At 37.8% G+C, this 27977-nt stretch overlaps 6 protein-coding genes across 9 annotated transcripts; 4 read left to right on the top strand and 2 right to left on the bottom strand.

Annotated features, from left to right (window-relative positions):
• Nucleotides 1-90: 90 nt before the first annotated feature.
• Nucleotides 91-2606, top strand: LOC120266866 (protein TIC 20-I, chloroplastic-like). The gene is made up of 3 exons (XM_039274514.1): nt 91-462; nt 878-1093; nt 1793-2606. Exons 2-3 carry the CDS (start codon nt 898-900, stop codon nt 2419-2421), a joined length of 825 nt encoding a protein of 274 aa, XP_039130448.1. The 5' UTR covers nt 91-462; nt 878-897; the 3' UTR covers nt 2422-2606.
• Nucleotides 2607-4385: 1779 nt separating this feature from the next.
• Nucleotides 4386-7544, top strand: LOC120266538. Of its 2 annotated transcripts, none has more exons than XM_039274179.1 (3): nt 4386-5559; nt 5659-6604; nt 6668-7544. In XM_039274179.1, exons 1-2 carry the CDS (start codon nt 4542-4544, stop codon nt 5709-5711), a joined length of 1071 nt encoding a protein of 356 aa, XP_039130113.1. In that variant the 5' UTR covers nt 4386-4541; the 3' UTR covers nt 5712-6604; nt 6668-7544. The 2 variants fall into 2 exon arrangements, with proteins under 2 accessions (XP_039130113.1, XP_039130112.1); XM_039274178.1 differs by having other exon boundaries at nt 5659-6563; nt 6668-7515.
• A 6313-nt stretch (nt 7545-13857) lies between these two features.
• On the top strand, nt 13858-16358 carry LOC120267125 (formimidoyltransferase-cyclodeaminase-like). Of its 2 annotated transcripts, XM_039274827.1 has the most exons (4): nt 13858-14172; nt 14269-14373; nt 15177-15585; nt 15694-16358. In XM_039274827.1, exons 2-4 carry the CDS (start codon nt 14350-14352, stop codon nt 16191-16193), a joined length of 933 nt encoding a protein of 310 aa, XP_039130761.1. In that variant the 5' UTR covers nt 13858-14172; nt 14269-14349; the 3' UTR covers nt 16194-16358. The 2 variants fall into 2 exon arrangements, with proteins under 2 accessions (XP_039130761.1, XP_039130760.1); XM_039274826.1 differs by having other exon boundaries at nt 13858-14373.
• Nucleotides 16359-17149: 791 nt separating this feature from the next.
• LOC120267576 (phytohormone-binding protein CSBP-like) lies at nt 17150-18090 on the bottom strand. Its single transcript, XM_039275255.1, has 2 exons — nt 17855-18090; nt 17150-17606 (listed from the first exon to the last, which is right to left on the bottom strand). The coding sequence occupies exons 1-2, from the start codon at nt 18033-18035 to the stop codon at nt 17320-17322; spliced, it is 468 nt and encodes a 155-aa protein (XP_039131189.1). The 5' UTR covers nt 18036-18090; the 3' UTR covers nt 17150-17319.
• Nucleotides 18091-22675: 4585 nt separating this feature from the next.
• On the top strand, nt 22676-24259 carry LOC120267554. Of its 2 annotated transcripts, none has more exons than XM_039275232.1 (3): nt 22676-22786; nt 22875-23160; nt 23364-24259. In XM_039275232.1, the coding sequence occupies exons 2-3, from the start codon at nt 22908-22910 to the stop codon at nt 24083-24085; spliced, it is 975 nt and encodes a 324-aa protein (XP_039131166.1). In that variant the 5' UTR covers nt 22676-22786; nt 22875-22907; the 3' UTR covers nt 24086-24259. The 2 variants fall into 2 exon arrangements, with proteins under 2 accessions (XP_039131166.1, XP_039131167.1); XM_039275233.1 differs by having other exon boundaries at nt 22695-22786; nt 22866-23160.
• Nucleotides 24260-26130: 1871 nt separating this feature from the next.
• LOC120266552 lies at nt 26131-26972 on the bottom strand. Its single transcript, XM_039274192.1, has one exon. It carries the CDS (start codon nt 26761-26763, stop codon nt 26557-26559), a length of 207 nt encoding a protein of 68 aa, XP_039130126.1. The 5' UTR covers nt 26764-26972; the 3' UTR covers nt 26131-26556.
• Between the last annotated feature and the right edge of the window lie 1005 nt (nt 26973-27977).

Below are 27977 nucleotides of genomic sequence, written 5' to 3'. Positions count from 1 at the left end.
CCCCGAGTTATCACTGTAAATTTCCCCCTTTTTTAAAAAAAAAAATAAAAAGGATTAGTATTTTTAAAAATAATAATTATTGGGGAACGGGAGATAATCCTTTCTATTCCCAGCCCTAATAATCTCTTTTGGTTCTCCCCTCAGCCTCAGCCTCAGCCTCAGCCTCAGCCGTCTCATCACCGTGATTCACATCACAAGCCGCAGCCGCTTGCCGTCCCGACGCGCCTGGCTTGCCAAGAGTAGCAGAGACGATCAGAGGTCGAGCTGAGCCCTCTCACACTTAGCTCAATTGCACCGCTAAGATTTTGTTTCTTGTTTCTTGTGGAAGTTGCTGGATTATAATAAGTCGGTGTTCAGAGCCTCACCGCCTTCGACTTTTGAGAGCCTGAAACCCTACTTATCTCCTCTTTGTCTCTCTCTCCCTATCAATCTCTCTGCTTCCTCAGGAACGAGATTCAAAAGGTTCATTGTTTCCTGTTCCTTCTCTTTTCTTTTCGTCTATTCATTGATCACTTTTTTTTCAACATTGTTCATATGTGATCTGGATGTATTGAAAGCCAATCTTCATGTATGATTGATAATATACACATGATTGCTATATACAACTCAATTTTCCTCGGTAGTATTGTCTTTGGATCGAGAATAAGAGGAAAAGTGAAAATTACGACAGGAGAAAGGAAGAATTTTATGATTTTATCAAACACAAATTTCTGACATTCAAATCAACACTAGAAACCTACTTTCGTTCATTCAAATACTGCTTAAGTTTGTCAATATGATTTTTATTTTATTTTTTCCTTTGGCGATCTTTGGTGAATTAAAAAGATAATCTTGAATTTTCTTCTGGAACTTGAGAGTTTGTATTTTTGTTTTATAGGTAGCTGTTATCTGAACGTTATGATTCTCAATGGAAGCGTGGCCTCTGGTACCATGGCTATGAAACTTGGCCCTTGCAATGTGAAACAAAGGAGTTTCTTAGCTCACTCCCGTCTCGGAAATACTCCTTCCTATGTCTCTATTGGTTTTGGTGGATTTCCAAAACTTAAAGGCTTGTCCTTAGCTCATCAAGAAAGAAATGTGTTGCCCTTGAGAGGTATGAACGTTTATTTCTATCAACTGGGTGGGACTTGTGGGTTTTTCATCCAATTCTGACTTTTTTTTTTATAAGATATATACTCAGATTTTTATCAGTTGGTAAACTTGCTAAATTATTTGCTGTAATAAATTTCTGAGAGAGTAAGTATGCTTATATTGGCAGCTTACTTTTGTAGAAGTGAACAGGGAAGTGTTTGGATTTGGAATTGAATAACTATCATTGCTCCTATATTGTAAAACTATGAGTGAGAAAGTGGCTAAAAGAACACACTGGATCAGAGTCTGAGACAAGTTGCTTAGATTTTCCCAGGAACCTTCTACCGTGATACAGAATGTTTGTAGATATTGTGCGAATATCTTGGCTTTATTTTGTGCTGATCATCCCATCCTCAAGAAACATTTTTTTCTTGGTTGTATCAGCAAATATTTGTTGTTTTCCTCTTTAAACTTCTTTTAGTGCCTGGAAGATTACTTACTTCTTCAGTTCTTTGTAACCTGAAGACACTGATTATTATCACAGAAATATTAGTTTTTGATCAAGCATTTAGGGTATAAAAGATTAAATACTGTCTATTGGCTTTCTTAAAATTATCAATCAAAATTCTAAATTTCGTGAACCTGTTAATAATTTACTTGTTGATGTAATAATTTTTGGTTTGTGGAGTTGAGGCCTTTTCCATGTTGATTTGAATGTTAGGGGGATCCACCCAAGACTTTGTGGGACCATCTATATTCCCAATTGAAGGAGATTTTGCCAGCTTACAAAATAAGAAGCCTTGGTCGCCCTGGAGCTGCAAAGTTAAGAGTTCATTTGTCTGTAAAGCATCGAAGAGTTTGATCTATCCTCAGATGGAGGCTAAGCCACAGTGGTGGTGGAGGAGTCTAGCATGTGTTCCCTATCTACTTCCTATCAGCGACACATTGGTGCAAGCAGCACTTGCCTTTCAGCTGACAAACTTCTTGGAAGAAGTTGATTTTCTGACATTTCCCTTGATCAGCACTTTCACACTGTTGCCTGGTTGGGCTTTGATAGCAATGTCTACGGTGGGGTATATCTGCATTGTAAGGAGGAAAGAATGGCCACATTTCTTGAGGTTTCATGTAGTGATGGCGATGTTGCTCAGTTCAGCTGTTCAGGTTGTTGGTATTGCAAGCCACTGGCTCCCCCGTTCAGTGTACAATGGCGGGATTCAGAGATATTTTTGGTCGACTGTTGTGTATTTGCAGCTGCTTGTGTTGTTGGAATGCATAAGGTGTGCACTTGGAGGCGTCTATGCAGATGTCCCTTTTGTGAAGGACGCAGCACGCATCCATACAGAGGCATGATTAGATCATTAAAAAACTACCTGGGGCTCTTTTGTGTTTCCTTTTACCTCCCTATTATACCACCATTTTTTTTTTTTATTAAATTTTTAGTATTTTATATAATTAGTACTGCTATTACAGCTGTGATGTAAATATATACAGACTGGCCTTCATACTTATGGCATCATATCAGTGTTTGTTTATGATTCTTGTTGTATTGTTGGGCGTTTTTATATTTATTGCTATAAGCCTATAACCTTTGTAACCTGCAAGTTCGTTTACCTGTAAGAGATCTGTTATTCGTAACAAACTCGGATCAGAGTATCAATCATTGAAAGGTAACTTATGATCTCAAGAGTTCGGATAACCTTTTGAAACGTAGAATTGTTATATTAGTAGTACTGCTCACTGTTTTCTTTGGACGTTTCTTTCGCTGTATCAAATATTATTTTGAGTGGAGTTGATTTGATATTGTTTCGTATTTATCAGGTTTTTTATGTAGCTTTATGATTTGGAATTTATAGTCTATGAATCCTATGAGTCTTATGTGTACAGTGACCTGATTCTTTGGAATTAGGACCAAGTTACGGTTGGCTTTACCCAGGTTCAGACTATTCAAAGAATCAAAATATGTGACTATGTGACTAATCTGTGTTAAGCCTAGATTATCTTATTATTGCCTGCCTTGCTTCCCTTTTATATTAATCTTATGTTAAAATCTATTACGACTTTTCAGTGGCTTGTATTCGTAGAAGCTTAAAATTGCTATTATATATTGAAGAAAAAACCATGCTTATAGACTCTTTTGTATTTTTTTATTTTTTTTATAAAGTATGATAAGTGTGGAATTTTTTTAAGTAGATAAACTATTAATATATTGCAAAACAGAAATAAAAATAACAAAATAACGAAAATGAGGTCAAAATAACGGAAATGAGGTGAAATTAGAAACAAGAAAACATTAAAACCCAAAATTAAGAAGGGAAGAGGACACCTTCCACAAGCTGAAAAAATGGAATGCGTGCAATAAAATTGATAAGCAGGTTTTCTGAATTTTTGTGTTTAATCTTGGTTTTTTTTCAAAATAATATTTTACTTAACATATTTAATATGAATAGATTAATATGCGTTAGTTTCATGTATGCAAATGTTCTGTTAATGACTTGTGAGTTCGGATTTTATACTCAGATGTAAAGAATTAGTAGATAATAGTTAAGGAAGATTATTTAATTACTGTTTTCTCTCCCGTAAATTACTGAAGTTCTGAGGTTTTAATAACTTAAATCAGTTAAATGTCTCTTCATTGGAAGTGTTCCTGACTGCTTCTTGCTTGTTATTACATGCAATTAATCAATCAGGAACATCATAATCTCTTCGGATTATGGGATATTAAAACATTTTTTATAAGAATTGGGAACGTGACATGGAATCGGAGAGCGACACGTATCCAATAACCAAACGGATTTATTAGGAAGCAAGCTTCAATTTAGCGAGAAATCCGTTCAGAATAAAGTATAGTGGAGGGGTGGCATTAATACCTTTGGTCGTATTCTGATTCCCTCTTTGATCGATGCAGCTTCACCCTACTAAACCTGGGTCAGTCAATCCCATGATTCGTCGCGGCACTCGCGAGTCATTTTACTTACTTAATTCACAAGGAAAATATCAGCCAATGAAACCAATGGTATTGGCCCCACCGGCCTTTCACATCTCAAGAAGAATCCAACAGTCATCGCTCAGGGAATCTGGTGCCAGTCCTGACATGGAATTGGAGCGTGACACGTATCTAATACCTGCTACATATATGGATTGCATAGACAGCTAGCGAGCTAGTAACCTTTTGCTAAAAAAATCCACTCAGGAATAAAGTAGTAGTAGTGGGTCGCGCATTAATAATTTTGGTCCTACTCTTGATTCCCTGGCGCACCTAGGCTAGCTACCTCATGGGTGGACGTCATTGCCATGATTTATCGGGCCGCACTAACGAGGCATTTTACTTTACCAGCAAGCAACGAAACCAGTCGCCAATGAAACCAATACCATTGACCCCGCCTGCCAACCTTATATACAAACACTTCATATCTGACCATCATAGCTCAGTGAATCGGGTGAGTCGTCACTCGTGAGGCAATTAAGGAGCGATGGCCTTCATGCTCGGGTTGCGCATCGTCTCTTACGGCATGGTTGGCGCTGTGGCCATCCTTACCCACGAGACCACTAAAGCCTACAAGGAAAGACTATACCACTGGGCCAAGGAGAAGTTCAAGTCACATGACTCACCACCCCAACCCGGAGGTCCTCCTCAAGCAGAAAACCAGCCTACTACACACCAACGTGGTGATGCTCATCTCTCTTCGCCACAACTACAACAGCAGCAGCAACAACAACTTACTGTCATTTGGGAAGACAACGATGCCCTTCCCTTTTTACCACAACTACAACACCATCAACAACCTACTACTACTACTACTATTACTTGCGAAGAGGATGCTCATCTCTCTGTGCTACTGCAACCGCAGCAGCAACTTACTGCTTCTAAGAAGGACGACGATATTCATCTTTCTGTGCTACAACAGCAGCAACAACTTACAACAGCTGACAAGGAAAACGTTGCTAATCTCCCTATGCTACAACAGCAAGAACTTACTGCTGCTGCTGCTGCTGCTGCTGCTGCTGCCGCCAATGATCACGATGCTAATTATCTTCTTGTACAACAAGAATTTACTGCTGCTAGCAATATTCACGATGCTTGTATACCTGCACAACAACAGCAGCTTACTGCTATTGGGAAGGACGACGACGTCTATGACCTGAATGATGACCAGGCCGTGAAGACTAGCCATCTCATCGGCACAGAATTCGAACTGAAAGGGTCATCGGAAACCAGCAAGGACCATGAATTTGATGATGTGAGGACCGAGGGAGGAGCCAAACACGAGCAGCAGGGTCCACGGCTACCAGGGGGAGGCGCCACATTCTTTGCCAAGGTCTTCAACGCCGCCAAGAGCCAGCTACATGGCTTCTTCTGTTGGGCCCGTGGCCTGTTTGAGGACAAGCGATGGTCAACCGTGCGCGGCATAATCGCACGGATTGCCAGGAAGATCTTCTTGTTACTTGCGGATGACTTGTTTCATTACACATTCAAGGGCAAGCATCCAGGTTTGTACTTTTTTAACTGATTGTTTTAGCTTAAACTATGCTCTTGCATAAACTTACATATTCTAAATTTAAACTATGTTATTGGTTTTTTTGGAGCAGTTCTGCGACAATTATTGGCTATCATATTTAACGAGGTGAAGAAGGCATTATGACTTCACACTCGGCGGCAGAGTTCTGTTCATTTATGGCCGCGGTGTTGATAAATAATATTCTTAGTTGTTATCTTTTTTTATTATATCTTTATGTTTATTTGGAAGACTTTTTATTTGTCTGTGTGGTTGAGCGGTGCACCGACGGGAGACCCTCTACATTTTGTACGTAAGATCTTAAAATCATCTCAATTTTCTCTTCATTGGGTACTGTGGAGAATCAAAAGTCTATAAACTATTTCATCCCATCATTGGTAAAGTGATAATCGACAGAGATGTATTTCTCAAAGGAGGGAAGGCTTGAAAAGTCACTGATGCAACTCAGAAGTCTATACTTGAAGAAGATGAAGATTGAGTGCATGGTGGTGAAGAGATAGAGGTTGAAGAACCTTTTTGGTTTTTCATTAGCAACCTTCACAGTCTCAACTCCACAAAACTTACTTGATTGTACCAAACAGTCGTATCAAAGACAACATTTATGGAGGAGAGCTGCAGCTGTGTGAATTCCTCTGGAACTAATGTGACTTTGCTTAAAATGACGACTACAACCTCTGAAGTCTTAAGATGAATGCTCTTTTCAAGTCATAAGACCTATGAGGTCTCTGGGAGAAGGGTCTTTAATGAAGACAATCATGAAAATTGACTTAATGAGAACCAGAAGAATGCAAATTAAAGACGCCATTTCTTATGTATAGCAAGCGTTGGATGGGAGACTGCTCATCTGAATAACCATAGTTCAAACCTCCAAACCATGCTGGGATATCTTGAAGACAGAGTACCACGCCAGCTCCAAGATTGTCATCATAAAGCTCCACGCTCTTCGTAAAAAGTTTGAGGCGATGCAGACGAAGAATGGTGAGACTATTCAAAACTACCTCAAAACTATTCCAAATGAAGTAAGTGTTTCAAGTTAAGCTTGATGAAGGCACAGCTGGTGATATATGCTAACGTTCATGCAGGAAAACGGCGAGGCCAAGACATTTTCAAAGGCCACTTAAAGGCGAATGAAGTGGAAGAAGCTTTGAGCCAAGGTCTCACACTGAATACAAGCATAACAGGGCGAACATCCAGTGCCATTACTGCAACAAGTATATATAGACACAAGAAAACTCAATGCTGGTTCAAGAATAAAGCTTTGAATGTAGATAAAGAAGCGGAGGTGAATCATTTCTTTATGGATAATAGTGGACAAGCTGAAGAGCAGGAGAATGTTAGGTTTGTTAGAATTGATTGAAGAATGAGTGAATTTCAGAAGAAATTACAGCGAAGAAGCAGTGAAGCTGTAGTTCAAATGTCATGGTGTAATTAGATTAGAAGTAGAGGGTAACTTTGTCTTTTTCAGTGTTTGAATGTTGGTTAAGTAGTTGAGAGATCTGATGGAAAGAGATGGAAAGAGATGGACGACTAGGATTGGAAGATCAAAGAGAATACATAGGTTGAGACTGGAGAACAAATCTAGCATCGGGGTTAGTCTAGTGATCGTGCGGTCCGGATTTAATCAATCAAAGACAGATGTTTAAGTTGGCAACTGAGAAGACTTGAATTATGCTAGTGATGAATAGCTGTGATTTGATGATCAAGAGGTTTGTAATAAGTTCGAGGCATGGAAGCTGGTTAAGCGGTGCGATTAAAAAGAGCCTGACGCGTGTTTGTGTGCCTAAACTAGTTCATATCCTTTCAGTTACTGAACTTTTACAGATATATGTTTGTGTTTTCTCATTAGAATGTTAATGTTTTTTTTTTTATGTCATATATAGTTTGAGCTTGTGTGAATTTTCAAGGAAAAATAAAGTATGTTTTAATCTTTGCTTTGAATACAAAAATTGTTCCTCTTGATCTCTAGTTTCTATATAGTCATTTTCAAGGCTTATCATCTGTGGATTCCCAAACCATATGACCAACATCAAAAGCATGTTTCATAGCCTTGATGAGGCTGCGCAACAGACTGTGAGGCTGTGTGACAATGATGAAATAAAAGTAGCTGGCATTGGCACAGTCACGATCAGGTTGAACTCAAGGAAGATGACGGAGTTGAAGCAAGTGCAATATGTGCCTCATCTAGCTCACAACCTATTGAGTGTTGGCCAACTATTGTGCTCCAGTTGCACTATTACCTTTACTGACCAAGAATGCATTATTAGAGATAAAAGACACTCCCCTGTCTTGTGTGAAAATGACTGAGCACGGACTTTTTCAATTCTCAAGAAATGAAGTTGGCATTGCTTATGTTGATTTTAGCAAGCAAGAGATTTCTATGCTGTGGCGTCAAAGATATGGGCATTTTAACTATGATAGGTTGCAGTTGTTGTCTCGAAGAAAGTTTGTTAGAGGCTTGCCCCCATTACTCCAGCAGGACTTTGTGAAATTTGCACGCATGGCAAGCAGATGAGACAATCCTTCAAAAAGGAGGGTGCAAGGCGAGCTGATCAACTCAAGGAGCTTATACACACAAACTTTTGTGGACCTATGCAAACAAAGACTCGAAGAGGTAACCTTCACTTTCTCTCGTTTATTGACAATTGTACATGATACAATTGTGTGTGCTTTCTCCAAAACATAACTCAAGCTTTAAATCACTTCAAAGCATTCAAACAATTGGTAAAGAATTAATGCGTATGTCCTCTCAAGGTCTTGACGACAGACACAGGTGGCGAGTTCACGTTTGGAGAATTCAATACTTATTGTGAAGAGCATGGTATAAAGAGACAGCTTAGCTCATCTCATACACCAAAACAAAATGAAGTCCCTGAATGCAAAACGCCGAATTGTGGTGAAGATGGTTTGGTGCATGATGAAGTAGAAGGAAGTTCGCACTGATTTGCGGGTAGAGGCAGTTGCCACAAAGATATATCTTCTCAACAGATCACCAATCAAAGCTGTAAATAGTCAAACACCCTATAGAGCATTAACAAGTAAAAAGTCATCTATTAACAACTCGTGAGTTTTTGGTTGTTTGGTTTTGCTCTCACCAGTCTATAGCAGCGAAGGAAGTTTGACTCGAAGTTGGAGAAGTGCATCTTCATTGGATACAGTCAAAGTTGGAGAAGTACGTCTCATCAAGAGATGTATTTTCCCACGAAGGGAAGCCATGGAACTAGAAGAAGCGCACATGGCAAGGAAACAAAGAAAGAGCATTCTATGGTGGCTAGGTAGAAAGATCATATTATTGTGAGCCCCGCCCCTTAAATTAGATCCTAGCCGTCAATGCAAGCTTTTTCAATCAGAGCCATTGATTTATAAATTTTAAAACCCTTGTTCTTATCCTTACGGTTACCAAATATCACGACCTCTTATAAAAAAAACCCTAGCCCTCTTTTCCTTTATTTCATGGTGGTCTGTGGCGAGGGACAAGTGGATCTTCTCTCGAGAGTTGTTTTTCTTCTTTCAAGGTGGGATCTTTAAAGCTTTTCTGCAATTATTATTGATCTTGGGTTGACTGTAGATTTCTTTCTTTCCGAAACCCTAAAATTTGTTCCTGTTGTGATTCACCTTTTAAACTTTAGATTTAGCCCTTGAGTTTCTAAGGTTTGTTCCCAATTTGTGGTTTGAAGGAGTTTTGTTTCTCTTTTGATGTATGCACTTAGGATCTTGATCATGATGTTTTTATGGATTAAATCACATCTCAAGGATGAGATCTTGCATGATATGTTTGATGTAATATGAAGTATAGTCGATTGAGATACAATCTTTCGCCATGTGAAAGGAATTGCTAGTTGTTTTAGTTTGATAGGTTTCAGATTTTCGTTTTGACTATAGCAGAAATTCCTCTCCGATTTTAAGGATATTAGAGGAAGAATTTTAAGGAGAGTAAAATATAAAAGTTGTAGATTCTGATGTTACCTAAATACCTGCAAAATTTCAGATTTTATGCATCTATAGCCTGTGAGATATAGCCTCATTAGTATAATTGTCTCGGATGATATTTCTGTGCAGAACTTGAAGAATCATGGCCAATTTTGATGATCAGGGAGATTGAATTAGATAAGGTGAAAAATAAGAAAGTCGTTCCTTTTTGAGTTGTCTGATTGTCAGTAAAATTTCATTAAGTTTGGAGTTGTAGGTTAAAAGATATGCATATTTTAATAGTATATGTCTGAATCATAATTTTGCAGAAATAGTTAGAGATTCAATTGAATGTTATAAATTGAGTAGTACTCTAAATTATGTGAATTTCGGCTATGTCATAGTGTTAGGTGTCTATTATTCCCAGAATTTTTAAATTTGTGATTTGGAAAAGTGTGAGTGAAGTTTTGAGGGTTTTAGTACTCATTAATCATGTTGGAATTATTGATTTGGCTCTTAGAGTGGGTAATTGCTATTGTACCCTCACAATAATCAATATTTGGAGATGTAGAATAATAGTTTGAAATTTTTGCATTTGTACTCTTCTAAAAATCTTTATATATATATATATATATATATATATATATATATACTATTGCTTGTTAGCCTCGATTTTGTTATTTAAAGCTAATAGGATCTCTTCCCAAATATAGGGCATGCCAAAGGTGTAAGGTTTGAGGGGTATTTTTTTGAGCGTTAATCGAGTAAGTATCCCACATATAAATCCTATTATATGTATATACTTGAAAAATTCAAGTTTTGTGAACTTTTTGGAGTTTTTAAAAGAAAAATTAATGATTATTTTTGACATATATATTTTAAATTATTTGTTCATGTTTGGTTTCAAGTAACTGGTTTATTTTGCTATGATAAAATGGGATCATACGACTGATAAAAATTTTGTTTGGCAAATTATTCGTATCTTGCCCAATCCGAATTTTGTTAGTTTATTGTTTTGTGAATATGCCGTATTTTGACATAGAAACTAGTCCCCAATTAACTATGCAATAACCCTGTCACTGGGGGTTAAACACTGACCGTGTCGACACGTATTTTGTTATAGAAACTATAGTTTCCCACCGTTTGCCGTCGGTGAAGAATATCGGCCTTTGATAATTTTGGCTCGTGCCACCGAGGGTAAAAATATGGCTTTTGATAAATTTTGTCTCGGGTCACTGAGGGTAAATATATGAATTTTGTGATTTTGTTTTGGCAATAGTTGTTTGGGGGACCTATATGCTCAGTTTTGACATCTTTGTTTACTTGAAATAATTCTGGTTTCTGATTTTCTCATTTTGATAAATTATGATTTTGTATAATTGATCCATATATTTTTAGTGGATGTTTACTAGGCTGTCAAGCTCATAAATTTTGTTGATATTTTTTTTCAGATCAGGAGTAGAGGTCAGTGGCAGATAGCTTAGCAAGGATCGTTGGGCCATCGCCGTTTTATTTAGCTTGTAATAAGTCCCGATTGTTGTGGGCCTAAGTTTTATTTGAATAAGTTTATATTTTTATTACAATCCACTGAGTTTTATTCATTGTTCTATTTTGGATCAGGATTTGAGGCCTTGTATGCCTACTTGGTTTCGGCCTTGTAGGTGTACGGCCGTTTGTCGGCGTCCCGGGTCCATAAAGCTGGGTTCGGGGCGTGACAATTATTGTTAAGAAACTAATGGGAGTGAGGGTCTGAAAAAGCGGACACATGGGTGCATCATCCTTGAATGGAGCGAGGCAATCATGTTTAAGAAATGAGGGACAGGACTTAGTGGGACACGTGGACGGCCTAATGAAAAGGATGGAGACACAATCAATGGTGGAGATCGAGACAGGGAAAAGGGCAAGGAAAAAGAAAGCAAATATTCGCTGTGGGCTATGGGGATTTCATCATGGGAAATAAATAAAGCTCGAGTCCCTACGAAGGGGGCCTACTGAAAAAAAAGGCTTGTGGCTCATCTCTGAGGAGTGGAGAGAGGACTAGGATGCTTCTCAGGGCTCCTGGTCATTTTATCTTACATTCTGTTTGATTTTCTTGTTGCATTCAGTGAACTTGTTATTTGGAATATGGATGTTGGGTATTCGGATTCCCACTAAAGATCAAGAGAGAAAAATAAAGTATAAAACAATCACAAGAAAGACAAGACAAGATTTACGTGGTTCGGCAAGATTGCCTACGTCCACGGCCGCACTAGGGTTTTATTTCAATATCTGAAGCACACATATATCTTACAGGGGACTGCCTATATATAGAAGAAATCTGAGGTATATCTGGATTAGAGCTTTGAGGTTGGATTAGAACTCTAAGGCATATTTGGAAGAGGGTAAATCATATATGGATTCTAACCCTATCTGGATCCTAAACTTATCCAAATCCTAAACCTATATGCATACAAATCCTATCTGGGTTCAATTTACAAGATTATCAAACTAAAATCCTAACCATATACAAATTACCCTTGTATTCTACTGCGGGGCGTTCTCCCCGCACCTCCAACCTAAACCGATGCTCTCCTGCACCTCCTGGGGTGTCACACAATCAGACTCCACATATCCAACAATGGATTGATGAACTCTCGAAGTATGATGTTGTGATTGATTGTGAGTTAATTTTCTCTGTTTTAAACTGGTGTTTTCATTGGGAACTTGAAAATCTCTTGAGCTTGGATATTAATAGAAAATTTTCTTGCTTCTCTATTTCCTTGAATGGTGAACTGGTAGCTTTGATTGGAATATTCATTACATGCCTTCCTAGAGCACACATCTCATAAGGTGCTTGGTAATGGTGAAAGGTAAAGCCATTCAAGCTCCAACTTTGGGTGCAGACCACACCAGTATGCACCCACACGACAGACAACCTCCAGTTTCTCTAGAAGCAATGGGAGGCTCACCTGCTATGGATTCTGAGGCCTCATGCTTCGCGCGGATGAGTTGCTCATCTAATTAGTTCCAGCTCTAATCACACATCCTACTCTAGGGGTGTCAAACGGGTCGTGCCGGCCCGGGCCCGGCACGAGTTGGGTCGTGCTTGGCCCAAGCACAGTGCTACAATACCGTGCTCGGGCCAGGCACGGCCCAAACCCCGGCCGTCTTGGGCTAGGGGTTTTGCGTCATTGTCCGGTTCGAGCCAACATGGCCCCAAGACGCTAAATGTAAGTTTTTTTGGTATATTTTTTGTTTTTTTAGTCAATAAGGCTTTTATATTTTTTGAATTTTAGGATATTTTTTTATATTTTTTTAGCAATTTTAGGGTATTTTTTATATTTTTGGGGTTTAAAATAAAAAATATAAATATAATATAACTGGGCCGGGCCACGTGTTGGGCCGACCTTGGTGGTTGGCGGGCCGTGCCGGCCCGAGCACGCATAGTGCATGGGCCGTTGTGGGCCCGGGCCGGCCCGTTTGACACCCCTATCCTACTCAAACCTTGGATCTGAAATAAACTCTTGTCGGAGCCTGGACTCCTCTAGTTGCAATCCCTGCTCAAGTTGCGGATTATAGAGTTCTCTCATATGTTACTCTCGGTGTGGTGACACACCACAATGATCGCTACGAAAGTGGTGGCAACCTTTGGTGCGGTCTCGGGGGTTCTTGTCTCAAATTTGATCCAAACTTAAAAAAAAAGTTCATATATATTTAAATCTTATAAATAGATATAAAATTAAGTTCAAAATAAACAAATTATCTTGTGATTTTCTTTTTTATCTAAAACTAAACGAGTATTAACATAAAGGCCGCTGTTGACTTGAATCCTTAATTTTAGTTGGCAAATTTTAACTTTTCTTTCATTTAGCTAAGTTTCTCATATCAAATTATTATTTCACCTCTTGCTTGGAGACCAAGAAAAATAACCTCCATGTTTGGGTTTGCTGGAATAGTTTTCAACTCCAATCTAGCGCCCCACATGGAAATAAAAAAAAGATTTCTTTTGATCACTCTTATCAGTTCAATTGTGTCTCACTGTCTCAGCATCGGACGCCTATATATAATACGTATTCAGTTGAGGGTCCCAATAAAATTTCGCATGTGTGGGATTGGTTGACACGCCACATCATACACGTGCAGGCAGAACAAGTCCCAATAAAATTTCGCATGTGTGGGATTGGTTGACACTTGACACGCCACATCATACACGTGCAGGCAGAACAGGACAAAGTGATATTTACATGGAGCTGATTCAATATTGTCCACGGAAATTAATTTGTTGTGAGCTTAAAGCTTTTGCAGGCAGGACAGTTGTTGCCTCAATTCACCTATCATTCTTTATATGTCTTTAATATGCTGACGATCTGACTGAGCACTTGGTTTCCTAAGCACCACCAACTCATAGCTCTTGTTATTATATGGTTTCTTTGCAGGCCTTGCTATTCGCCGATGATATATACCAGTCCCCATCTTGCCACGCTCCTATGTGTCTTTCTTTCACTGATGCAGAAAAAAAAAAGTAGTAATTGGTTCTCGACTGAATTTGAGCCTAGTTCCGACACTGATGAACAAGAAAATAGCCAAAGATGTCTTATTGGAATTTGTTTAATGCCACATGGAATATTAATGGGCATCTGAAGGTTCTCTAAATCGATCGATAAGCCTCCTTGTGAAAAATGATAGTAATTAAGAGGAAGAGGTATTATTATAGCAGTCTAATAGATGCATGGATATTAATATTTCTGATGTTTAGTTGGGCCCTACTTGCTTTATTCAATTGATCTCGGAACGTCAGATATTGAGAGCTGGCAAAACCATTCAAACGCCAAGGCTGCCTTGTAGACACCGTTTGTCTAGGGAGAGACAGAGAGAAGAAATGGAAGTAAATCAGGGAAGCAAGGTATGTGCAGGCTTAATGAAAACCACCTCAAGCTACTTCTTTTCTTCTACTTGCACGTACTATTGAGGGGAAGGAATGGATGAATACATGCGTTACATTCGGTTTTTTCATTATTATGGTGTGATTAACTGCTAAATATGCATTCTTTACTGCATCATCTTCTCCATCTTCGTTGGATTTTGTTGTACTATATATAGTTTGTGAAGCAAATTCTAGTTTTTCTTTTCCTTTTTCGAGTCGCATCATCTTCATTTCTCTGTTGTAATAGCGGTCTCTATCTATAGTTGTCTGGAGCTCAAATCTGAGCTTATCTAACTCCTCCCAATCTTCCACGAAGATTTATGTGGTGTTTTAGAAGCTCGTGGTTACTTTCTATATATGATTTGTAAGTAAGTACCCCTTGATCTTGCATAGTCCATGTTGTGAAAGAGAGCTAATTTCTCAAGGGAAAAAGTTGTTGTGCTTCTAATGTGAAAGTGGTAGTCCCGGGATTTCTCAAGAAGGGTCTGCTAGTTTTTTTTTTTTCCCCCTTTTTTTTTGTTCATCTTGGGCAGACAAAATCCGCATTTACACAAAATACACTTGTGACAAATGTAGAAATAAATTTGTTTCTCGTGTTGTTGGTTGGTGGACACAAAGTGAGACAAGAACTGGCAACCAACCTCTTGGATCCGTGACAGGCATTACATTTCCACCTCATCATCATATTCATATCCTAATTAGTGGTACATAATAATTATTGATAGATATCTATTGCAAGAAACACTAGCTACTAAACAAATCTTCCGTTAATCTAAAACAAGGCGAAGATGAACATGAAAGATGCGATGCTGATATGCGGGAAGCTGTACATCTCGGAATCCCGGAACAGATCAGCCATAGAGGCAATTGAGAGAGCTGCGAGGCTTGACCCGGAGGCTGCAATGGTTAACAAATTTGAGGATCGAGCATATAACCGAGTTCGTTACACACTGGTCTCCTACGTCATCAGGGACAGCATCAACTGCACGGCTTACAGCCCCATGCGAGTCACGTTGCGGACCATGGTCGAGGCAGCCTACGCAACCATCAACCTGGAGATGCACTCTGGCGCGCACCCGCGTCTCGGTGTCGTAGACCATATTTGTTTCCATCCCTTAGCCCGTGCCTCTTTGGAGGATGCCGCCCAGATTGCTAAGCTGGTCGCCTCCGATATCGGCAATGATTTCCAGGGCTGGCTGTTTAATCTATATCTAATTATCTAATTTATTTGCGTTTTATTAACGTTTGCTTTGTTGATTATTGAGGCCCGTCCTTTCGTGATTCATTTGATGATTGCAGTGCCAGTGTTTCTGTATGAAGCTGCACACCCACGTGGTAGGGCCCTGGACTCTATAAGAAGGGAGTTGGGCTACTTCAGGCCAAACATGGGGAATCAGTGGGCTGGATGGGGCCTGCCAGAGATACTAACAGACGAGCCGGACGAGGGCCCGGCCCGTGTGAGCCGGGAGAGAGGAATAACAATTATCGGTGCAAGCCCGTGGGTGGAGAACTACAACGTGCCTGTGCGCACCACTAACGTGCCGGCAGCCCGGAGGATCGCAAGGGCGATCAGTGCGCGGGGCGGAGGGCTGCCGACGGTCCAGGCACTCGCCCTCGTCCATGGTGATGACACGACGGAGATCGCTTGCATACTCTTGGACGCAAACCGGGTGGGTTGTGACAAGGTTCAAAACCAGATCGAGCTTATCGCTGCACAGGAAGGCCTAGAGGTTGAGAAGGGTTACTTCACAGATATCTCTCAGGATATGATCGTCGACAGGTACATCCAATCCAATTGATGACAGACCATTGAGAACGTCTGATCTGAATCAGTTTATTAATTGCTCCAATCCTTATCCAAGGGCTACTCTACCTGTCTTAATTCAGTGCCTGTAGCTATTCTATTTACTATTTACTGTTATCTTCTTCATGTCATAAATTGTCTCTCTCACTCTGTTGTGTTGTGTTGTGTTGTGTTGGCTGGCTTGATGTTACTGCTTGTTACTGCTATTGTTTGCTGCTCACCACAATCGGCTGCTCCACTAATTAAATACGTTGATAGTAACGTTTCCGGTGGAGAATTGATATAATATATTTACGTGAAAGTAAAAAACTTGTTGAGTGTTTCCTTTCCCCTCAATGGTGCTGGAATTGGGCCGACTTAGCTAGACCCACCACGCCAGAGATGAGTCAGGCAGTTTTTTTTAAAAAAAACAAAACTTAAATGAAAAATATTTTTTAAAAAAAAATAATAATTTATGATTTATTCACTTCTTTCAAAAAATAATAATAATAATAATTTTAAATCAAAATTTACATTATAAGACATAGAGAGGTTTCATATTTGTAAGTTAACGCCCCCAAAACCGTCTTAGCGTTAATAGATATTAAGCAAAATTATAAACAAAATTTAATTAATTTTTATTAGATAATATATTATATAATAAAAAAATATATATAGAAAATAAGATAAATTAAAGTTTTATTTTAAAAATTACTTAAGATTCTATGATTATGTTGATAAAATAATAATTAATTAATCAATTAATTAAAATATAATGTATTTTGGAACAATTATTAATTGTGAGGCCCCAATAAATCATGGGCCTCAGCCCTAATGATAGGATAAAATTAATATAATTTTATATTATTATAAATCAATTAAATTAGATAAACTCTTATATTTACTTATCATTAGGGCTATTAAATTAGATAAACTCTTATATTTACTTATATGTCGGCCTATTTGTCAAAATATGTGTATATATTTATTTATTTATTTATCTGGAATTGGCGTGCTTGTAAATTTCTTCCTTGCTTCATCTCGATACAGATGTGCTTGCACATATGAGCAATGCAGTGCAGTGCAGTGCAGTGCAGTAAAACAGAAACGATAACCATAAATGGATCAGGAGCATGGATGACTCAAGCATCGGTTGTAATTTGCAGATAATTTTCCAAACACCTGAAGAAGAGCAGAGGAAATTTTGTTGTTTTTCCTTGCAAGTCTGCTTCTTCTGCCACTGGCTCACACTCCACTGCAACGTCAACCTGAGTCTCACGCTCACCATTGCTGGTGAGCTTGAAGAATGTCACATACTTGCTGAAGCCATTGCTCAGATGACCTCCTTCAACCACTTCCAGCCCAAGTTTGTGCTTCGTGCTGTCCAACTCCACAATTTTGGTCTTTTGATATGGTACAGTAGGTCCACCTGCAGCATTCAATAGACAAAACGCCCCCCGGGCACAAAAGAAATTCTTATTAATTACAGCAGTTCATTTCTATCGTAAAATCTCTTTTGACTCTAATAGAGTAGAGGATTATCTTTTTGTCGATTCTTAAAGCTTGGTTTTCTACCAATCTTAAGTACTGGAGTTACTGAATCAATCTTATATGATCAGGGCACAATATAATATATGGGTAGGAACTAGGGAATATATGAATTCGGCGACTGCTTACCAGGCTTAAACTGAAGGAAGAGCAAAGAGCCAAGACCACCGTCTCCCTCAACTACCTCAACATTTACCACAATATCTGGAACTACTTTTGGCCAAGTCACTCTAAATTCCTCTGCAAATGTTCTCCATAGAACGTCTACCCCAACCTCGACTTGGATTTGGGCTTCTATTCTTTGAGCCATGACTCTTCAACCAAATTCCTTCCCGTTGGAGTACTACAAGGAACCGCGGGATTCAGTGAAGATTGCTTGTGCGTATATATATACATACACCACCAAAGTAAAGATTCTCTAGCAATGATTGCACTATGACCAAAGACCAAACAGAAAGCATCTTCGCATGACGACTTAGTGGAAGCAACTATTCTGTGATTCTCAGGCCAAACCAACATGGGCCGTCCACTCATAATTTCTTCATTGTAGTAATAGGTCCCGAAGATGAATCCAAAGGGGACCATATATTACAGGGGATTTATGTCAAAAACGTAGTTTTGCACGTTAGAAAGAATAAAATATTACAAGTGAGATCATGTTTAAGGAAAGGGGGTAAAAAAATAAAAATAAAAATAAAAAAAAAAATCAATCAAAATAGTTTCAGATGTGATGTGCACTGTGTTCGACAATGCTTTGAACTCAAAAATTATGATTGGGGTGCCTCTGGGTGAGCAGGGTTGTGTCTGCAACCTGCACTACGCGGATGATCTTCTGGTTTTGACTGTGGGTGGAGCTGAATACCTTAGGGTGATCAAATTGATTTTGCTGGTTTTTGAAGGGCTTTCTGGCTTAGAAACTAACTTTTCCAAAACTTGCCTCTACACTACAAATATGCACCAACTTCCTCAATTAAGCAAGGCTAAAACGATCAACTGTGAGGTGGGTCTTCTCCCTGTAACCTACCTTGGTTTACCTGTCTCGGGTAGAAGACCTCGTAAGCAGGACTGGGAAAGCTTGATTGCCAAAGTCAGATGGCGTCTATCCTCCTGGAATTATTCGTATATATCTATTGGAGGACGGCTCACCCTTGTCAACTCGGTGTTATCGGCGGTGCCGACATATTGGATGTCTCTATACCGGTTACCTAAGTGGGTGATCAAAGAAATTGATTAGATTAGAAGAGACTTTCTTTGGCCTGGTCCGGACATTGAACACCCTGGTTGTCGTCTTGTGGCATGGAATAATATCTGTCGCGCAAAAGAGCAAGGAGGGTGGGGTATCCTGGAGCTATCGTCCTTTAACTTGGCCTTACTTGGGAAATGGAGATGGAAAATCCTGACTGATTCGCACTAGGGGGGAACCAAGATCCTTCGCTTCAACTATAATGTTACTACTTGGGACTTGTTCAAGAGTCCAACTGGGAGAGTCTCTTTCTTCTGGTCGGGGGTCTCCCGTTGCCTCCCTGCTTTTAGGGGATGTGTATCGGTTCAGATCAAAGACGTTTCTAAGACACTCTTCTGGAATGATAGATGGTTAAACGGTGTTGCGCCGATGTACACTTGGCCAGAAGAATTCCTTACGTCTCCTTCGCCTAACGGGACGGTTCGGGAGTTGGCGGCGCTACTTGGGAGAACACCGTTCGCGAATTACCCCGGGGTGGAGCAGTTTCGCTCTAGTTTAAATGAGGTGACAGGAAGTGATACCGATTTAAAGGTTTGGGGTCTGACGGCCAATGGGTCCTTTTCTGTCAAATCCTTCTACTGTCTATTGAATGATGGAGGATTGCGTTGCCCCCTTGCAAACTCATTTTGGAGAGGCCCCTGCCCAAGGAAGGTTAACATTCTTAATTGGCTTGCTTGGAAAAACAAGATTCTTTCTCTGGAAAATCTTGCAAAACGAAGATGTAATAGATTGCCGACAAACACTTGTGTTCTATGTCATTCGGATGCTGAATCTGTTGACCATCTGTTCTTAAAGTGTCAGTTCTCCCGGGAAGTTTCGTCACTGATCAGCAAATTCCTACTGTTACCTGAGCTTCCCCTGTCGATGGGTCTGTTATGGAGTGACTGGAGAGCTGCCTTACAGCCAGCGGTGCGGGGGTTTAGCGATTGGGTTGTTAAAGCTTTTGTGTGGTCTATTTGGCTTACGCGGAATGATTATATTTTTGCTGATATATGTGATAAGCCCCTTGTTGTCATGAAGAAGACTGCTCATTTGATGTTATCTTGGTTCTCTGCAGCTCCAGATGGCTTGAGAGTGAAGTTGGATGATCATATCTCCTCTATCAGGCGTAGCTTAGAGTTTGCTGGACCTCATTCTGCGGGGGTGGAGGCCACTTCCACTATTGAGGTGGATCAGGCTAGTGGTGAGGAGTAGTTTTTCTGTTCTATGTGAGTCAGGAGGAGACCCGTTGTTCCTCCATTGTTAGTTTTCTTTTGTTTTTGGTTCCACAGCTTGTGGAAGGATCGTTGTATTTTTTGGTTCTTTTTTATTAATATTTATGCTTTATCCACCTTTTCAAATAATAATAATAATAATAATAATAATAATAATAATTTCTCTGTGATGATACGAGGAGGATGTCATGATCACCTGCATCCACACATAGGTAAATCTTCCACTCAGATGCCTACATAATGCAACAAATTTTATTTCATTTAATTAATATTTATTATATATATATATATATATATATTATTTTTTAAAAAAAAGTGAATAAACCACTGATTTGATTGTGTACTTTGTTTTCCCCAGTTTCTTTTCTCTTTAATAAATTTGTGGTTTATCCACTTTATTTCAAAAAAATAAAAAATAAAAAATAAACTACTAATTTATTGAAAAGAATAACTGACAGTACTTTTACTAGATAATTTTGAAAGAGTCCAGACAAAGTAAAACTGAATCTATTAATTAATCAGATACTGAGAGGCATGCTCCATTTCAGATTCGTATTAATCCAACAGAAACTAGACACAAGTCTCATGCTATGCTATCGTGATGAGCTCAACAGATGAGTCATATGAAGCGAAGCCATAATTAGGAATATCCCCCCTATTACCACTTGAAGGCGAATCCTCAGATGGATCTCGTCGAATTCTAACACCTTCTGTGTCTGGCATGAAAGTGGCATATTTGACGTTTGCATCCATATAATTATTGTTAGTATGAAATCCGCTAATTGGTTGATGCCCTTCCTGACTGCATGCGAATCTAAAGCGTGGAAAGACAGCTCATCTGGGCCAAAATAGTGGATTGTCAGTGTGCCAAGGCCACCATCACCATCTACCATTTACCATTTGTGCACTGGTCACCATATATAAATGGGGAAGCTTCAGGGAGGACATCAATCAAATCTAAATAACCCCAACATCCACTGCAAGCCTAGCCTGGCCTTCAACCCTCTTCATCTGTGTCCTGCAAGAGAGATATTCTCTGTTGAGAACGAGTGCCGTGACGCTTTTTTCTGTTTAAACTTAAAATACTCAATGCGAGATTATGAGAATGATATCTGTGTATATATGGGGTTAATTAAAGAGCATACAATTGGACGGGAATTTCAGATTCCTTCCTTCCAATTCATATTTAAGCTAGATAGCGGAGCCTCTTCAAACCAAACGAGAGTTCAAATTACATAATTAGAACAGTTGCAAGTTCAAATTACATAAGATATAGTATTAAAAAGCAATCTGTTTAGTTCATTATTAAAATCACAATTGGAATATGGGCTTGCTCCTGTGCATAGTGGATGATGATCTAGCTTTCACATACTCCAAGGCTCCAAGCTACTTAAAAGATGCCAAAGCTGTCAAGCTTTTCCATGACCTAACCAACCATAGCTTTGAAACCCATATCAGTTGACTTCCTTTAAGTTTAATTTGCTAATGCTTTCTGCCTAAGATTCTCAGTTGATCGTCCTATTGTGAGAGGTTCATTAATTTCCTCTGGGACATTTTTCCAAAAAAGCATAAGATATTATACCCAAGTTCAAGATCCCAGAACTCTAGCGTGTGCAACGCTATATCTGCCTTCCTAAGGGCTTCTCCAATCATGCTTTAAATATAGAGCATTCATGCAAATCTGGCGCAGGATTTGCGCAAATCTGGCGCAGGATTTGCTCCAATCCTGCACCAAATCCTGCGCCAGATTTGGAAACTGCTACAGTGACACGCAACATGTAGCGCGCCACTGTAACAGGGCTATATGTTTATTTTTTATTTTTTTTTTCAGTTTTAATTTTGAATTGTTTTTTTCTCTTTTTTTCAGTTTTATTTTTTGTTTGTTTTTTATTTTTTCAGTTTATTATTTATTTATTTTTTATCTTTTTTTGGTTTTTCAGTTTTAATTTTTAGTTTATTATTTTAATTTTTTAGTTTATTATTTATCTTTTTTTATCCTTTTTGATTTTTTTAGTTTTTGAGAGAAGTCAGTTTATTATTTATCTTTTTATCTTTTTTTTGGTTTTTTTAGTTTTAATTTTCAATTTATTTTTTTTATCTTTTTTTATTCTTTTTCTTGTTTTTTTCAATTTTAATTTTTTTAATTTATTTTTATTTTTTATTCTTTTTTGTTTTTTTTTATAAAATTTATATTTATAATTTTATGTTTTAATTAAATTAAATAATTTATAATTTAAGTTTGTATTTTTCAATTAATAAAAAATAAAAAAATTAACGAAAATAATACATGAAATATAACTTCATTAAAATTAAAGATGATTAAATTTATTAGTAGTATGAATATAAAAGTGTGAAGTGAAAAGAATATTTTTAGAATATTCTATTTTAGAGTTAAAAATAGAGATGGTGGTTGGAGAAACTTTTACTGTAGAAGCTGTATTTTTGTGTACTGAAACGCCAAATATAGAGTTTTGGGTTGGAGATGGCCTAACGTTGACATATACCATCCTTCGGTGAGTAATCAGACATTGGATATCTGCCAGGAAGGCAACGCAAGTGGAAGTATTCCAGCTTTCCAGATCATAAAAAAGAGATAAACCAGGCGTAAGTTTGACATTAATTTTTTTTTCTTTTAAAGAAATATTTAATTCTCTTCTTCTTTTTCTTATAAATGATGGCATAGTTCCTGCAGTAATACATGAAGAGTTGTAGTTTGTAGAAGAAAATGAAGTGTGGTGGTGGCTTTAGTAAACACAATGCTCTGCTTCTGTTATTATTGTCCATGGCCACCATCATGGCAATAGAAACCGGTGTAGTCCAGGGCCAATCCACGGTGACATGTACAAAACTGCTAAGCCCATGCTCCCGGAGGGTGTTCAAGTGCCCAGCTGAGTGCCCGCTCACTAGACCCTCCAATCCATATGCCAAAGCATGCTTCCTTGACTGCAACTCACCCGTTTGCCAACCAGTCTGCAGACGTATGTGCACTGCTACTGTGTACTGTGTATATGTATACATACGTACACAGCCTTTTCTTATATATATATATATAACTAGTTTATACATATATCCTAGTTTATACATGTTTTTTTTTTTATAAATCACACATAAATAAATAGACAAATGAAAGTTTTTTTTTTTTTTTATTGCTGATTTTGTTGTTGAATTGATTTTAATTCAGACCGCAAACCCAGTTGCAGCGGTATAGGATCAGGGTGCTACGATCCACGCTTCATTGGTGGAGATGGCGTGGTGTTCTACTTTCACGGGAAGAAAGACGAACACTTCAGCCTGGTCTCTGACCCCAAACTTCAAATCAACGCGCGTTTCATGGGTCTCAGACCGGCTGGTAGAACCCGAGACTTCACATGGATCCAGGCGCTGGGCATCCTGTTCGGTCCTCCTCATCACTCTGCATTAACAGTTGAGGCCATTCCAACCAAACACTGGGATGACACCGTGGATCATCTCAAGTTGTCATTCAATGGGGAGGACTTGGAAATTGCAGAAGGGCATCTGTCTGGGTGGACATCAGAGTCGGAGGAGGTTACATTTATTAGAGTGGAGAGGACTGGGAGCATGAACAGCGTGATGATCACAGTGGAGGGCCTTGCGGAGTTGTCGGTGACCGTGGTTCCCATAACCAGGGAAGATGATAAGGTTCATGGTTATGGTATACCCGCTGATGACTGCTATGCTCATCTGGATGTCCAGTTTCGGTTCTTGGGGCTCTCCACTCAAGTCGAAGGAGTACTCGGCCGGACATACCGTCCAGATTTCGAGAACACAGCCAAGGCAGGCGTTGCAATGCCGGTCGTTGGCGGAGAGGACAAGTACAGGACTTCGTCACTCGTGTCTCCAGACTGCACACATTGTGTCTTTAACCCGTCACCAGACCTTTAATTAATTAAGCACAATCTTATCACACACACACTATATATATATATATATATATACTGTTCAATTCATCGTCATTCAACGCCCTCTGCGATTATCATTCACTAAGGAAATGAGATGAAAAAAACAGTAATGAAGTTTGTTCGCTATTTATTGGTCAATAAATTCTGCTTGTTGAGATGTGAAATGAAATAAAACTAATACTCTACATGTAGTTGAAAATACAGTGGATTTGTATCTATAAATTTTTATATTTAAAAATCTAAGAGAGTCAAATCTAGTATTTGATTGGATGTATTTATAATGCTGGATAACAGAATTTTGTGTTTGGTTAAAGTGATTTGTAAATTTGGATTTGGAAAATATGTGTCTGGTTTGTTGTAATAATTAATATATATTATAAAATATAAATTTTTTAATGTAAATACGAATTTAAATTTCAAATATTATGAGTAATTAATATAATTAATGTATATTTAATTTATTACAATAAAATATAATATAATATATTAATTCTTAATTAAAATAATTAAAATAATATAATATATTAATTATATACTATATTACTAATACTAATTACACTATATTTTATAAAATATAATTATGGTGTAATTAATATTATAAATAATTAATATAATTAATATTTACTTAATTTATTATAATAAAATATTATATATTAATTATTTATTAAAATAATTAATATAATATAATATTTCAATTATATATTATATTACTAATATTAATTATACTATAATTATATTTTCATTTTATAAAATATAATTATGCAATTAATATTATGAGTAATTAATATAATTAATATATATTTAATTTATTATAATAAAATATAATATATTAATTATTTATTAAAGTAATTAATATAGTATAATATATCAATTATATAATATTACTAATATTAATTACACTATATAATTAATATAGTGTAATTAATATTATGAGTAATTAATATAATTAATATATACATGTATTTCAATAGATGGGATTTTGAAATTCGCTCATTTTGACCGAATTCTATAATCCCATGACTTTTGAATTTGAAAATACAAAAAAAATTCCAATCCCTTCAAACAAACAAAGGATTCTCAAATCTAACGATTTTCAAATCTTTTAATTTTCAAATCCACCCAAAAACACCCCCGTAGAGCATTTGCTAATTGTTTAATAAATTCTGCCTGCAGCCTGCCCAAATTCCAAGTCAAACTTACCGGCCTGAATCACACTAGCTAGCTAGCTAGTTAGTTTGTAGTTAATAGTTATTACAAGTGTTTGACTAATTCCTGCAGTGTAGACCAACATCATGAGATTGAAACAAAACTAGAGAATACTAATATTATGCTAAAGCACAAATTCAATGAATTGAACCTCCGCCCAGCTGCGTTAGTTTAACAAGCATGCCAGAAGAATGATCAGGAAGGTCATCTCCTCGGTATGTTCTATTGTGAAGATGAGCAAAATAAATGTGGCTTTGGCTGCAGGACGCTGGAAACTCATGAGCTTCTAAAAACCATTACTGCTTCACTATTATTATTTAAAATATTATTAGTTAGAAGGAAAGGAACATGGATATTACTAAATCTGATCTGAAGAGCTTCCAAAGTTCCAGCATATTAATTAATACAACCATAGGTCCATAAGCCAAGAAAAATAAATGAGAGAGCATTCCTATTTCAAGTACTAAAATTCCCAGCTGGACATGTGTGACTGACCATGCCAACACACCTTTTTATCGACCGATGCAGCTGTCTGCATTTACAGCAATTTTGAATGCAAATTGCAAACGCAACGCGAATTCCTCCATGCATTATTAAAGAGGAGGGCTCCCTCCTGCCTTCCTGTCCACTAGAACATGAGAACCTTCAGACAAACAGCGTGCATTTCACCTACTGCGCTACATGCCAGCTTAATTTCTCTGAAACAAGTCCAACTTTTCCGTTTTCTTCTTTGTATCTTCTTCTTCTTCTCCTCCTCCTCCTCCTTATTTTTATATAATAATAAAATAATTAACTAATACATTCAAAATGGACCGAAAATTGGGGGAAAAAAAAAAAATTCAATTTCCTCCCTTCCTATTAAGTATAAACTTGAAGGCTTCTCTCTGATCGGACTAAGTAAGTCCAAACAAACGCTAATAAAACTAATATAATACTATAATACATCCAGCAAAAGTAAAGAAATTGGGCATGCATACCCTAGAACAACAGCCTTGAGCTGAAAAGTAAGAATTATAATATTAATTTTGCAAATAAAATATATACAAGAGGCTGAAGTGGTAGTATATATATTGTGATTGAGTTGGTTAGGACTCAGAAGTATATGATGATATAACAAATATAGAGAAAGAGAATAGAATGGAATAGAATAGAATAGAATAGGATAGGATATATGGGCGGTGAGAGCATGCATGCAAATATGGGTATGAAATATGAATAGAAGAAGAAATAAAATTAAGGTAGAGTTGGTTAGCGGTAGGACTTGAGGAGGGCACCGCAGAAGGTGCAGATGATGGCGCGCCAGGAACGGCGATGTACGGGAACATAGCAGAAACGGGTAGAGGTCTGCATGTCGGCCACGCTGGCGCAGCCTCCGCAACGTGAGCAGATCCCGGCAACAGGTTTGCTGCTCCTCACCATCCTCTTCTGGTCCACCAGGAAGCAGAAGAACACCATGATCTCTCTCTTTCTCTCTTTTTTTTGTTTCTCCTGATCACTAGCTAATTCACTAGTAACTTGGGCTTGCTTAATTGCAGCTAGCTAGCAGTATGTGTTGGATATATAGACCAAGTTGCAATTTATATGTATAAAACTAAAAGAGAAGAGCGGAGAGGACGAGAGATACTCAAAAGACGATTTGATTTTTACTCGTTTAAATCTAAATCACGAGGGGCGCGTGAGGGATATATGGAGGCCATGTTTCGGGTGATTAACTTAACCTGTAGTCACATCTGTCACCTGTCAACTATACATCACAATTTTGTATGACCCGGAGTCTGGAGTTGTGGTGGTAGATAGCAGGAGTTAGTTGGCTAGCTACAGCCTCCCGGCCCTCTATTTAATGCATGCTACCATCTGCTTTGGATATTCGCTGTCTCCTTCACGGGTGTTTTCTCCTATGTCATACATATCATATCAATATATCATCTCATCCTGTGAACTTAGCCTTAGTTTATTAATATATTTATTTATATATTTTATGAATGATTAATAATTCAATAGACCTTTGCTAATGTAATACGTCCATCATATTCATATTCATATTCATATTCATATTCATATAAAGAGTAGTAGTAACATACACATACCGGACACATGCCTGTCTCACTCATATACACCTCATGGGGTCATGGATTCATTACCCATTTAACTCTTCCTTTTGGGGATATAAAAATCTCTGCTGCAATTGTGCTATCAAATGACGACTTTCTATTAATTTAGGATAATTGACGCCTAAAATGCTTAAGGCTTAAGTTTCTGCATGCGATGTTGATATATCTCCTACTGCCTTATTTTACACACTTGTCCTATTCCTTTGGTTTGAGGTAGTTATCTATGTATATTTTGAGTCTATTCTCTCTAATTAGCTTATCTCATGTAAGATTTCTCTCTCTTGTTAATTTGTTTTCACAAAACAAGCCATGAGATTCACAAAGCTTGATTTTTTTTTTTATTTTTTTAAGACAATGCGGATAAATCACCCTCACATACACTCTTTTTTATTAATAGATATTAATCATGTATTGAGACGGAAACAAACTTTCGATCTCTAGTATAGGAATCAATTATGTTACCGTTAGATTATTACTACGGTAACACTTATTTAATTCTACAAATAAATCATAATAATGATTATTATCATATAAATTAAAAAGGCATACCAAAAGTCA

This window comes from Dioscorea cayenensis, chromosome 8 (genome assembly GCF_009730915.1).
Source record: "Dioscorea cayenensis subsp. rotundata cultivar TDr96_F1 chromosome 8, TDr96_F1_v2_PseudoChromosome.rev07_lg8_w22 25.fasta, whole genome shotgun sequence".
Lineage (NCBI taxonomy): Eukaryota > Viridiplantae > Streptophyta > Magnoliopsida > Dioscoreales > Dioscoreaceae > Dioscorea > Dioscorea cayenensis.
The sequence above is the reverse complement of the archived record's forward strand: the minus strand, read 5'-3'. Positions and strand labels throughout refer to the sequence as shown.

Excerpts from the sequence above, each read along its gene's own strand:
- LOC120266538 (XM_039274179.1), top strand. The coding sequence starts at position 4,542 with ATGGCCTTCATGCTCGGGTTGCGCATCGTCTCTTACGGCATGGTTGGC. Across the intron at positions 5,560-5,658 it reads ATTCAAGGGCAAGCATCCAG|TTCTGCGACAATTATTGGCT; the intron begins GTTTGTACTTTT and ends TTTTTGGAGCAG.
- LOC120267576 (XM_039275255.1), bottom strand. The coding sequence starts at position 18,035 with ATGGCTCAAAGAATAGAAGCCCAAATCCAAGTCGAGGTTGGGGTAGAC. Across the intron at positions 17,607-17,854 it reads CTTCCTTCAGTTTAAGCCTG|GTGGACCTACTGTACCATAT; the intron begins GTAAGCAGTCGC and ends TGAATGCTGCAG.
- LOC120266866 (XM_039274514.1), top strand. The coding sequence starts at position 898 with ATGATTCTCAATGGAAGCGTGGCCTCTGGTACCATGGCTATGAAACTT. Across the intron at positions 1,094-1,792 it reads AAATGTGTTGCCCTTGAGAG|GGGGATCCACCCAAGACTTT; the intron begins GTATGAACGTTT and ends TTTGAATGTTAG.
- LOC120267125 (XM_039274827.1), top strand. The coding sequence starts at position 14,350 with ATGGAAGTAAATCAGGGAAGCAAG. Across the intron at positions 14,374-15,176 it reads AAGTAAATCAGGGAAGCAAG|GCGAAGATGAACATGAAAGA; the intron begins GTATGTGCAGGC and ends ATCTAAAACAAG. Across the intron at positions 15,586-15,693 it reads TATCGGCAATGATTTCCAGG|TGCCAGTGTTTCTGTATGAA; the intron begins GCTGGCTGTTTA and ends TGATGATTGCAG.
- LOC120266552 (XM_039274192.1), bottom strand. The coding sequence starts at position 26,763 with ATGGTGTTCTTCTGCTTCCTGGTGGACCAGAAGAGGATGGTGAGGAGC.
- LOC120267554 (XM_039275232.1), top strand. The coding sequence starts at position 22,908 with ATGAAGTGTGGTGGTGGCTTTAGTAAACACAATGCTCTGCTTCTGTTA. Across the intron at positions 23,161-23,363 it reads TTGCCAACCAGTCTGCAGAC|ACCGCAAACCCAGTTGCAGC; the intron begins GTATGTGCACTG and ends ATTTTAATTCAG.